Source organism: Hyperoodon ampullatus (assembly GCF_949752795.1).
Source record: "Hyperoodon ampullatus genome assembly, chromosome: 17".
NCBI lineage: Eukaryota > Metazoa > Chordata > Mammalia > Artiodactyla > Ziphiidae > Hyperoodon > Hyperoodon ampullatus.
The window spans coordinates 40,146,669-40,159,421 of NC_136930.1; the positions used below are offsets into that span (position 1 = coordinate 40,146,669).

At 39.8% G+C, this 12,753-nt stretch overlaps 1 protein-coding gene across 1 annotated transcript in view; it reads left to right on the top strand.

Moving 5' to 3' along the window:
* Window positions 1–12,753, top strand: part of CPQ (carboxypeptidase Q) — a gene marked incomplete at its 3' end in the record, with an annotated part of 373,081 nt that overhangs the window by 37,313 nt on the left and 323,015 nt on the right. Inside the window, exon 2 of the mRNA XM_079722376.1 lies at window positions 9,755–9,962. Coding sequence (XP_079578502.1) covers window positions 9,755–9,962 — 208 coding nt within the window. The remainder of the gene's footprint in view (window positions 1–9,754; window positions 9,963–12,753) is intronic.

Genomic DNA, 12,753 nt, shown 5'->3' on the forward strand with positions numbered 1-12,753 from the left:
ACATCAGGTAGGTTAGCCAACTGAGCTGCCAAGACTGTATTTTAATGATCTCTAGGGTTTATCTCCTATTTAAAATGCTTTGTCATTTAGTCTGCATGTGTTAAATCACTGAGTCTTGCTAAATTCTTCTTCAGATTTGTTTGTTTTCTACTGTTTGGTGTTAATCATTTGATCGCTTTGACGTGTGATAGGAGGAAGACAGTAGTTATGTAATTTTCACTGAAAAGTCTTCCCTAAGTTATTAAATATATTTATTCTATATCTTATCTGTCATCAGCTGCAGATTGTGAAATGCCCTGATAGAAACTTTGAATTCAGGGCTCCTGCATTACTCAGCTTTTCCTCAGTAATGCAGGGGTAACACACAACCCCCAATCTCTATGGCTTGCAACCACTAAGATTTATGTCATGTATATATATATATATATATATATATATATATATATGACATATATGTGTGTGTGTATGTGTATATATATATATAAAGTTGGTAGTGCCTTTGCTTCTGACTCAGTTATCTCTTTCACTCCAGGATCCAGGCTGAAGGAGAAACCCCCATCTGGAACATGCCATTCTTGTGGCTGAAACATAAAGGGCTCTTAGAGACAGTCAAAACTTGCAGTGGCTCTTAAAGTTCCTGCTCAGCTGTGACCACACACACTGGTCATTCACATTCCATTGGCCAGAGTGAGTCTTATGGGCAAGCCCAGTGTCACTGTGTTCCAAGAGAGACCCTGCAGTTTTCAAGGCAGTTAATGGGCATGTGTCCTTCTTTTATAGAGAAGGGTAGAGAAAATAGTAGAATATAACATAGATGTAAGTTTAGGTAGGGCCCATGGTATCTTTTTCTATAGTGGCCTGTTCTTCTGATGCTACTCAAAAAAGTCCCTTCCCTGCTCCTCTCACCTTCTGTACCCTTTGCTGCCAAAGTAGACCCATGAAACCTACTCAGCTTCTCTGCACAGCCTGATGTGGGGTCTGCCTAAGTTACTGCTTTAGTCAAAACTGACAAGAAGTCACACAGCCTCTGGAGCTGTCTGACCTGATGAAGACTAGCTCTGCTCTGAGCCAGGAGGCTCCATATTTGCTGAAGTCATAGCCACTATTTTTGTTTTATTCCTGGTAACTGCTTGAAATGGAATTTTAAATAAATCATGTATTTATTGCTTATACTTATTCTATGTGTCCAGAACCCTTGCATACCTACTCTTGTCTTATAATGCTTTATAACACACAGAACAATTTTTACCTCTATCATCTCATACAATGCTCCCATGAATCCTGGTGGTATCAACGTCATTGTGATTCCCATGTTATAGGCTGGGGAAAGTTAAGCAAATTATTCAGGATCAAAGACTAGTGAGCTTTATAGCCAGGACATAATGATGGACACTTTTTGTTACTGATAAAGAAAATACCCCGTTTTAAGTATATCTTGAAGAATGCATAATGTAATATATAAATACTTCTGTTTGTAAAAATGTTTGAGAATAAGATGCTTGTTTTACCAATAGGGTTCACCTTATTCAGACAGAGAAAGACAAATATCATATGATACTGCTTATATGTGGAAGCTAAAAAAAGGGTACAAATGAACTTATCTACAAAACAGAAATAGAGTTACAGATGCAGAAGACAAACTTATCATTACCAGGGGGTATGGCGGGGGAGGGATAAATTGGGAGATTGGGTTTGACAAATACACAACTACTATATATAAACAAGGACCTACTGTATATCACAGGGAACTCTATTCAATACTCTGTAATGACCTATGTGGGAAAAGAATCTAAAAAGGAGTGGATGTATAACTGATTCACTTTGCTGCACACCTGAAATGAGCACAACGTTGTAGATCAGCTTTTATTTATTTAATTTATACTCCAATAAGAATTAAAAAACAAAAACAAATTTAAAAATTGTCCTCTTCATTTTGAATGATCTGGTCACTAAATTTCAGTTTACGTACAACTTTCCCCAGGAAAACAATCATTATATAGATTGGGCAGTGTGGTTAGTGGAATGCAAAACTCCACGAAATCAGTTTCCCCGTCAAAGTAAATGGTGTCCCTTCCATACTATCGCTCAAAGTGGTTCACTGTTCTTTTTCTCTACTGCCCTGCCTTACTCCAAGCCACTGTCACCTCCCAGCCAGAATGTGGCAGTGGTCCCCTAAATAGCCCTCCTCCAAGCCCACCTCCTTCCTTTACCTCTTCCAAGCCTCCTTCCATCACACTAAGCCTAGTGATATTTTCTAAATGTAAATCTGAATGTGCCTGACTTCTCTATCCCCACCCAAATTCCTTAGTTCAGCTACAGGGCTCCCATGTGACATCGCCTACACACCACCAGCCTCCTCTCATGCCATTCTCTCCCTCCCTCTCTGCTTACTGTAATCTCAGTGCTCTCCTCTCTCCCGCCTCCCCCCAGCCTCCCTGCCAATGTCCCCTAGCCCGTTAACACTCATTTCTGGATCTCACCTTCTCAGCAAAGCTGGCGAGGCCTCCTGGGCCATGGTAACGAGTCCTGTTTCAGTCTACAGAAACTCACCTCTGTAGCCCCACTACCACTAAGGTCTGTGGATTTTACTCCTTAAATACTGCTGGAAGCTGACCGAGGTACACAGTACCTTACGGCTGCTCACTTTACCAGATATATTAGATGATAGTGGTTTTTGCAAAAGCCCTCGCTCATCCCTGTTACAAAGAAATATCCAGTGTTTGGGGAGAAAGCAACCACTTCAAACATGTTTCAAACAAACCATGTTTCAAAGCAACTGTGTTTCAAACACAATACACCTCATTTTTAGACTAGAAATGCTCCCTCTGATAATTGCTAAAATTAATCAAGGTACCTGATAGTGTGACTGCCTTTCCTGCTGTGGAAGCAGTTTGGATTCTAACTGATCAAATTGCTAAGTATTGGTCTGTTCCCTGTGCTTGTGGCTGCTGGATGTTGCTGAACTGGATCTCTGGACAACTTGAGTGGCCTACATTACATGTTGACTCAAACATAATGGTCCTAGGGTAGGCAGCTCTCCAGCAAATGACAAAGTGTGTAAATTCTGTATTTTAGAGGTCAAGGTAGACAAGCTGCCTTGCTTGTGGCTCGTCCTCAAGTGTTAGTATGGAAAGACGGCTTTGTGGCATGCTGCTTCGCTGGGCACATGGCTGCCTTTCTAGAGATGATGATAATTTATTGTGTCCGTGGATTGTAATGAAGTCTGGTCTGGGCTCGCATGCAAGGTGGATGGACCAGGTTTGATTTGAGCCCACTCTCAGAATCCAGTTTGGAGAGGGTGGGTCACAGTCGTTTGCGGCTGTGCTTTGCCTCTTGCTCTTCTAACTTTGACTCAACTAATAGCTGAATTTATTCATCTTTTCCTGAAAATTATTTCAAGGAGACTATTTCACTTGCCTTCTTGGAATTCAAAGAATGATAGGGGTCCATAAATGTCTTGGTTAAAACTAGAAGATTTTAGAATGTACCACTGTCTTTTGGGCCCTGGCAGGAAGCCTCCTATTCACTGTAAAGGAATAGATGTTTCATCTGTTTTTGTGTTCCCTTCTTTGTTCTTTACTTGGGAATGCCCTTTTGTTTATTATCAGGCTATTAAAATCTTCTAAGCCCCACTTAAAGTTTTACCTTCTTGGAAACTTTCTAGATTTCCCTCAGTCAGAATTGATACTGATTTATGTTAATTTTTGTGTGTGTGTGTGAAATTTTACTTTGTACTTTCATTTAGCACTTGTGACATTCTGTTCTCTTTTTAAAGTTATTGCTTACCTATTTTTCTTCCCCAGATTATACAGTTTTTGAGGATAGGAGTGGAACGGATCAGATTCATATCGTCCCCAGTGCTCAGCACAAAGCCCACCCCGTAGGAGGGCTGTACATTTGTTGAATGACTTTGAATCTTTAAAGCTAGTTCCGCCATGAAAAGGGTGTTGCACAATCATAATACATTCCATAAACAAATGGATGCCCAGAAAGTACTGTTCTGAGGTTATTTTATCTGCCTTGCCATGAATTTGCAATTTCCTTACCACTTCAGGCCAAAACACTGAATTTCTGAGAATGACTCTTACCCTTTCTCCATAACTGAATTCAGGGAAACCAGCCATTGCACTGGACCTGGTTATCTTGTATGGTGCATTTGGCAAAAGAACACGTGGTAAGAGTAAGACACTAGGCTTCCTTCTGGGTGGGGCTGGAGTAACTATTGCTTGGGGTGAAGTCTTCCGAAATCAGAATCAATTTCCTAAGACTTAACCACATTGAACTGAACCCCAGAGACAGGTTTTTCTGTCTGTAGTCTCTTAATAGTAGAAAACATTATAAAATTCTCACTCCACTATCTTCCTGTTCGTAACGGTTCTTGGGAGGAGTCAGGTCAGAAGAGAATGAGATTAGAGTCTGTGTATCAGATTCTCCATAGAGTAAATATCCGAGCCAACACCACAGCAGTCCGTATCTGTTGCATGGGGTAAGTCGTTTAAAAAAAAATAAATTGGTCAATTTTGAAAATTAGGTGTGGAGAATAGAAGGGAACCTGAGAATTTTTATACTACTTTTGTGATATAATCAGCTGTAGCCAAGAGAGTCACTTCATAATATGAATATTTATAGCTTCAATCTTACATTTTCTTCAGAATGAACTGCTGTAATCCTTTTCATTACTCTAAAAGTCTGATGACTCTTGTCTTAGAGTGAAGCATCCCTTCCAAACTCCCCTATGAGTAGATTGGGACCTAGTGTGATAACAGCGCTCTGATTTACGAGCAAGACCCTGAGTAGACTGAGAAAAAATAACTGAAAACTTAGGCAGGCTTTTGTATACTTATTTATGTTTCTTCTTATTCCTCTTAAAATGAAAATCCTGAGCTTTTCTTTTCTGTTTTTTTTTTTTTTTTTTTTTTTTTTTTTTGCGGTACACGGGCCTCTCACTGTTGTGGCCTCTCCTGTTGTGGAGCACAGGCTCCGGACCCGCAGGCTCCAGACCCGCAGGCTCAGCGGCCACGGCTCACAGGCCCAGCCGCTCCGCGGCATATGGGATCTTCCCGGACTGGGGCACGCACCCGTGTCCCCTGCATCGGCAGGCGGACTCTCAACCACTGCGCCACCAAGGAAGCCCCCTGAGCTTTTCTTTAGATATATTTTACATCTGTGAAAGAAGATAGCAATGCAGTTAATAGGAGGGACGTGATCCTTGGGTTCAGACCACCAACAACTCTCAGTTTCAGCACCTCATAGTTGTGTAAACTTATTTCTAGGCACTTCAGTGTCTTCCTAATAACTACTTTGCAGAGTTGCTGTGAACACAAGTATAAACATTAGATATTCAAATATGGCTATTATTATTATTATCAATTATGCTGACCTACAGACATATCCAAGTTCCTTGGAAGTATACATTTTTGAGAAGTGAGTAGGGATGGGGTATTATTATACTTTTATTTTGGGTTTCTTTTTATTCATTCAGTATATGCATGTGTACATGTGTGTATTTGTGCCTATAAGTGTGTGTGAGTGAATTTCACATATTACATGTCGGCACCGCTTCAGGCACTTTGATAACATTAATGAATAAAACAGACAAGAATTTTCACCCCCCATGGAGCCTACATTACTGTAGTGGATGCAACTGGAAGCTGATAATTGATACGGAAAAATTAAACCAGAAAAGAGGGATGGGGGTTGGGAGTGGGTTATAATTATTAATAAGGAGATCGGGGCATCTGATACTGGTTTTGTGTTCTTTGAGTTTTTCATATACTAGCTTTTGGAAGGAGGGCATTGGAAAAAGGGAGATGAGAGGACAGAAAAGAATAGGAGGCTGCTGACTTGTAGGAGAGCAGAAGCATTTCCTTTATGTAAAATGTGTTGAAACACAAACTAATATGGAAGAGTGAAGTTTTCCAGATGGCCTGGTTTTATTTTATTCAAATTTGAGCCAAAATCTTCCTTAAGTATTTTGTACACACCCTGCCTTCCCAAACAATGGGTACTGCATATAGTCCGCCTGGACTGTGACCACTTCTGTTACTGAACTGTTGTGAAGCAAGTCCCTCAGGGCCAACAGAGATGCTTTTGCCTACTTGCCTACATAATGGCTGAACCTGCAGTGATTGTGAGTTCTACATAGCAGCCACTATGTACATATGGCTATTTAAATGTGAATATAAATTAGTCAAAATAAATGACCTTAAAAATTCAGTTTCTGAGTCACATTAGTCACATTTCAGGTGTTCAGTAGCCACATGTGTCTAATGGCTACTGTGTTAGCCCAGATACAGAACATTTCTGACATTGCAAAGAAGTCTGTAAGTATGTATTTGTTATTTCTCATGTTCCTGTCTCTGACATTGTTTTTTGTGGTACTGCTATCAGCTTCCAAACCTCTCTCTTCTTTTTGATTTGTTGTCTCTTATAGTTCATAGGTTTAAGCACTAGATGTAGAATTTTATATAAAGTAAGGGTAACTAGGCTCTAAGAGCAGAAGAGCTTTCTTATGTTCAAGTATCTGAGTTTTCATACTTGGAATTTATATTTCTATTCTGACTGCCCCCGGACCTTTTTTTGCTTGGTTATTCTGGTACAGCTGTGCTCTGGGTGGCCAGAGAGTCAGACTCTTGAGTTATTGTGGGAGAAGCACTATCAAACTTTAAAGGTAAATTGCACTTTTATGGAAATGCTTTAGACCCAGTCAATGGTCCCTTGTTTGGAGCAGTGCCATTTAAGGAAAGTTTATTGACTGACTTCCTACACATATACCAAGCACTATGCTAGGCCCAGGAGATACAAACAAAAGTGAACATGGCCCCAAACCCTGAGGAGTTCACAGTTTAGGTGGTAGAGAGAGTCATAAATAAACCGTTTCATTGTCTAGTGCCCAGGTATGAACTTGCCTCTGAAAGTCCAGAGGAGAGTGGTGCATGAACCAGCCTTCCTGCAGGTGGAGGGAGGGGGATGAGACAAGAGGCCAGAGGCCTTGGGAATGCTCCCTAGTGATTCTTTTTTTTTTTCCGTCTATTTCTTTTTTTTTTTTTTTGCGGTACGTGGGCCTCTCACTGCTATGGCCTCTCCCGTTGTGGAGCACAGGCTCCAGACGCGCAGGCCCAGCGGCCATGGCCCACGGGACCACGGGCCCAGCTGCTCCGCAGCACGTGGGATCCTCCCGGACCGGGGCACGAACCCGTGTCCCCTGAATCGGCAGGCGGACTCTCAACCACTGCGCCACCAGGGAAGCCCCCGTCTATTTCTTTTATTTTTTCATTGGAGTATAGTTGATTTACAATGTTATGTTAGTTTCAGGTGTACAGCAAAGTGAACCAGTTATACATCTGCATATATTCATTCTTTTTTAGATTCTTTTCCCATATAGGTTATTACAGAATATGGAGTAGAGTTTGAGGGAGTGGCATGCTGAGGGATAAATAGGTGTTAGTCACATGACAAAGTTAGGGGAATGGGGTCAACAAGACATGATGTGCCATAGCATGAACAAAGATGCTGAGAAGTGGACTGGCATGGTGCAAGTGGGAACTTTTAAGTTTAGTACTGATAGAATTTAAAATCAAAGGGAACCTGTGTCTATAGAGATAGATAAGCTTTGACTGGTATGTTGAAGTGATGGGTAATCAGCAGAGGGGGCAGGGGGCAGGGGGATGGTGACATCGGCTCATCTGACTTTTCAGCAGTTCAAGTTGTTCACCCTGGCAGCTCTGTGGCAGTTAAATTTGAGGGAGTTGGGCTGGAGGCTGGGACACTGGTGGTGGTGGGTAGAGGAGGAGGAATTCATAGCAGTCCAACAGGGAGATAACCAGGGCCTGATGTGAGAGGGTGTCAATGTGGTAGAGCAGAGGACGTGCTTTCAATCAACACTTAAGGGGTAAGATTATCAGTATTTGAGGACCGATGAGATCTGGAGGATGAAGAAGACAGAGGAATCAGACATGATACTAAGCTTTCAGGAAAACAGATTAATTTGAACACTTCTTCCAAGTTCATGGTGATAAGTTTTGACCTATAGCTGCTACCAGTGTTTTGCATTGGCAACTGGTGTCTAGGTTAGGTTTTGGCTCTTTAGGACTCCATCACTCACATTTGTTAAAAGAACTTGAACCACAAACTATAGTGAAGCTCTACCCTTGTATGACTTTAATTTTGCAGTGGCCTATGAAAATTTATAGAAATTTGGCTTCATTTCTAGTGGCTCCAATCCAGATGCCAAAATTACCCTATTGCTGGGACACCCCTTGGGTGGACCATTGAATCTGTTATTCATTAGGAACAGCTGAAAACCATCAACAAAATTCCTGTGCTATGCCAACAATAACACCAGTCAAATTTCAAGGTAACTCCAGGTTTCAGAAAGTTATGAATCTCAAAATCTGTCTAGCTGAACCCTTATTTGTATTTTTACACATATTTATCATGTGAAAAAGCTAGTGGCATCCTTACTTTTCATGATTGTACATTGCTTTCTTTAGATTATAAATTAAATTCTGAGTTCCGAATGTTGGTGGAGACATGCTTATGGATCTGTAGTCAATCACATTAAAGTGAAAGTACAAATTCAGTCCGGATGGTGGAAGTTGGAGAGGAGCCAGCCCAAAGAATCCATTGTGATGGGGTCCATATTGAAAGCAAGAATTGTCTCATATCTGCAGTGCATTTTAAAAGGATTTTCCAAGTAACAGTTACTATTTTAATGACGTGTGTTAAGCTTCCAGAAGAACCCAGTTCTCTAGTTTGCAAAATTAAAGAAGTATGCCAAATCTATGTTGATACTTGGGTTTTACTGACATATTTCACGACTGCATGGCTAAAGCCATAAAACAGTAGGTGCCTGACACTTTATTTTAGATCGTTATATTTAGCTACTGCATCTGGCCTTTGTTGCTAAATATTTTTTTCTTGTCACACTAACTACTCCATCAAATTGAATCTTCAGTTGTCTGGCAGTTTTTGAATGACTTCGTGCAAGCTGTGAAATCCTGTTCTCTAATCAGGAAGATCTGGGCAAGTCTTGTGGTATGAGGAAATATGCCACATCTTTCTAAGTGAGACAACAGGATTATAGGACAATTATACAACATCTTCAGAATTTTTATCTGAAGAATAGAGATATGTTTGGTGATGAACAAGTACTACAAAGCGAGAGGCATGGGAAGTTTCCACATACTTTACAAGGGTTTGGTACAAGGAAGAAAAGAAAACAAGCTGACTTTTTGTGGCTCTTGAGAAGGGTTACATTAACCATTTGTTAAAAGTTGGATTTATGAAGATCATTGGCTTCTAAGAACATTCTTTATAAACTGCCATCCTTTGTATGATGTCAATGAAGGTTGTTTAGCAACATATCAAAATAGTTTTATGAAAAGATAAATATGTGTTTCATTAATCCCAAGGGGAGCTTTCTAAAATGCATTTTTAAAAATAAATAATTACTGTCATTCTGTGGGAAAGAGGCAAAAAAAGACATCTTTTCAAGCAATTTGTGATTTAATAGCAGCTGGTCAAGTGAGTTGAAAAACCTTATGAGTCGTATATTTTTTGAATGCCTTTTCTCTTTCTTGGGAAACTGGCTAACCCCCAGAATCTTTCTCCCATAGCAAATGGCTCTGAAACTTTGATCTTTGCAAACCAGTTTGCCAGATGTAGTGGATAGAACATGTGTGACCTTCTGTGTGCCAATTCACCCTGGCTGATCGGAAACCATATGTTAACCTTGTATGACTTTTATTTGTAGGCATTACAGCAGAAGTTCTGGTGGTGACCTCTTTCGATGAACTGCAGAGAAGGGCCCCAGAAGCAAGAGGGAAGATTGTCGTTTACAATCAACCTTATACCAACTACTCGAGGGCAGTACAATACCGCATTCAGGGGGCGGTGGAAGCTGCCAAAGTGGGGGCTTTGGCATCCCTCATTCGATCGGTGGCTTCCTTCTCCATCTACAGGTTGGTCATTATGTTCATTTGAAATGCTTTCAAAAACCAGGGTTTTCCATCAAAGAGAAGCCCTTTTGAAATAAAAACAAACCAGTCAAAAGAAAATACTGATTGTTCATGGAACTTTTCCCCCATTCTACATTTGTTCATTTGTTTGTAATATCTTTTTTGGCCTTTTCAGGATTCCAAGCATCATTTGTGCATTCCTTTACAAAGCTTTCCACATCCATGATGATCCCATAACATTCTATATATAACCAGTGTATTTTATATATTTTCATTGGAGGGAGAACTGAATTCACGTCTGCATTTCATCAAAGATTCCTGAAGACTTCAGAGGCAGCCAGGCTTTTTTCCATTGTTGCTAGAGAAGTGAAATACAAATAAAGCAGGTTACATGATAGGGGCCATCTATGGTGTAGTGGAAAGAGTTGAGGCAGCAGAGGACCTTGGATGTAGACCTGCTTCTGCTTCTGAAGAACCGTGAGGCCTTGGGAATGTTCTTTTTTTTTTTATTGAAGTATAGTTGATTTACAATATTATGTTAGTTTCAGGTATACAGCAAAATGATTCAGTATTTTTGCAGATTACACTCCATTATAAATTATTTCAAGATAATGGCTGTAATTCCTTTTGCTATACAATATATTCTTGTTCCATATTTATTTTATACATAATAGTTTGTATCTGTTAATCTCATACCATCTTGGGAATGTTCTTAAAACTCTTTGTGCCTCAGCATTCTTCTCTATTAATTGGTGATAATTAACAATAATACATTTACAAAATTATTTTAAGATTGAATGAGGTAAACTTATGAAAGATACTTGATATTTATGAAGGTCTATTTTGAGGGCAGCGTAAGTTTTGTCTTTTTCTTTGTATTTCTGATTGAGGTAATTGCAACATGCTTTATTGATCCTCAGTTGTGGGAGGAAATTCGGCATTGCAGTGGATAAAAAGTCCAAAAATTGACCTGCAGACATTGGACCTAGTTTAGTAGCTACATATCGTAGTGTCACATATCAAGGATAATATATTTGAGAAACATGGATAAAAGAAGCACCATTTTAGTGTTGTGGCCTGGTCTCTCTAAGATTAAAAAAAAAGTAAAAATAATTGCAAATAGGGTTTATTTGAGTCTCAAGACTAGATCTTTAATATCTTTTGTAAAGGAAGCATTCTTTATTCTGCACAATTGCTCTTTGGAGCTGGAGTCACAGCTGCTTGACCTTAAATAATTAGCACCCTACACCCTTAAAAATAACTGAGGACACATCAGCAACTAGGAAACCCAGTCAGCGGAGTTGTCCAAAAGGTCAGAGAAAAGGAAAGGGACATTTTTCTTTTATGGGGATAAGGTATCATCCCAGGGGAGGAAGATGGGGCATGCTAAAATCACTTGTTAGACGTTTTATGAGAGGCAACCTAGTTACACTGATGTCACAGTGCTAAAAATAATGTTCTTTGTAGAGTCTTTAAAGTTTTGGTGACTAGTGAAATAATGATTGGACCATATTCTTTTGGATGGTTACTTTTCCCAGGAGGGAAGTCCTGAAATGGCTAGCTTACTTCCCAGAATACCTCAATCACCCCTTAGAATAACACAGTCAGCAACCTGTGGCCGTTCACCAGGATTTCACTGGTCCTGAGCTCTAAATTATGGAGCTACTCTGTTGCTTTGTGAAACTGGGTGAATGCCAGAAATATTTATTTAACAGCTACTACTCATAAGACTAATAACTCCCAGATGACTTAATGCACAGTAATCTGCCAGGGTTCACTGACATTTTTTTCCTGGTATAATGAAGACATCTGGAAGCCCAGGCTGTAACCTAGGAGCACCAGAAGAATTTCGTCCAGCAAAGGACTTAGAAATCTGTTGTTAACCTCTAAGACTTAGGGTTGCCAACATGTAGTGTGCATTCAAGACATTTTTCTTAATATTTATAGATCCAGACTGATTATAATTTTTTCATTGATTTGATAGCCAGACATATTTCAGTGGACTCTTAACTTTTATAACTCCATATTTTCAACATTTATGAAAATAACATTGCTCTTTACACAGTACTTTAGAATCTTTCACATACGTCATCTTATTTGTTCTGACAACAATCCAATGGACCAAGGAGAAGGGGCATTATTATCCCCATTTTAAGATAAAGAAAGAAGAGTTCAGAGAATTCAGCATGTTAACATGTTTAAGTCTTGCATCTTGAAAAATGAAAACCAAAACGAAACAAACTGTCTCTTTGTCCACTTCAGGCTAATTTGTTTTTTAGAGCCAATTTTCCTTAAAGAGTATTCTATATTCCTATCTGTAATTTTTCATCCCTCATTCACTCTCCAGATCACTTTAACCTGGCTCTTCCAAATACTGAAATGGAAGTTGTTAAGGTCACAAATAGCTGCCTAGTTGAATATAATGGACATTTTTCAGGCCATCATCTTATTTCACCACTCTGAAGTATTCCTTATTATTGATTGCTTTTTCAATCTCTTCTCCTTGGCTTCTATGACTTTCTCATAATCTCTCTTTCTCTAGCTCCTGCACTTTCCCTCTTTCCCACTTTCCCTTTTCTTCCCTGTTTCTCTGGCTTCTCACTGTTAATATTCTACCTGAGCAATCCCATCATGCTTATGACTTCAGCCCTAAGCATGGTGACCCTTTCCGAACCCACCTCTTCTGTCCACTGCCTGAGCTCTAGGTCCATACATCTAACTACCTGCCGATTTATCTTTTGGGTGTTCCATAGCTACCTCAGTTTCTTTTCTTTTCTTTTCCTTTCTTTTCTCT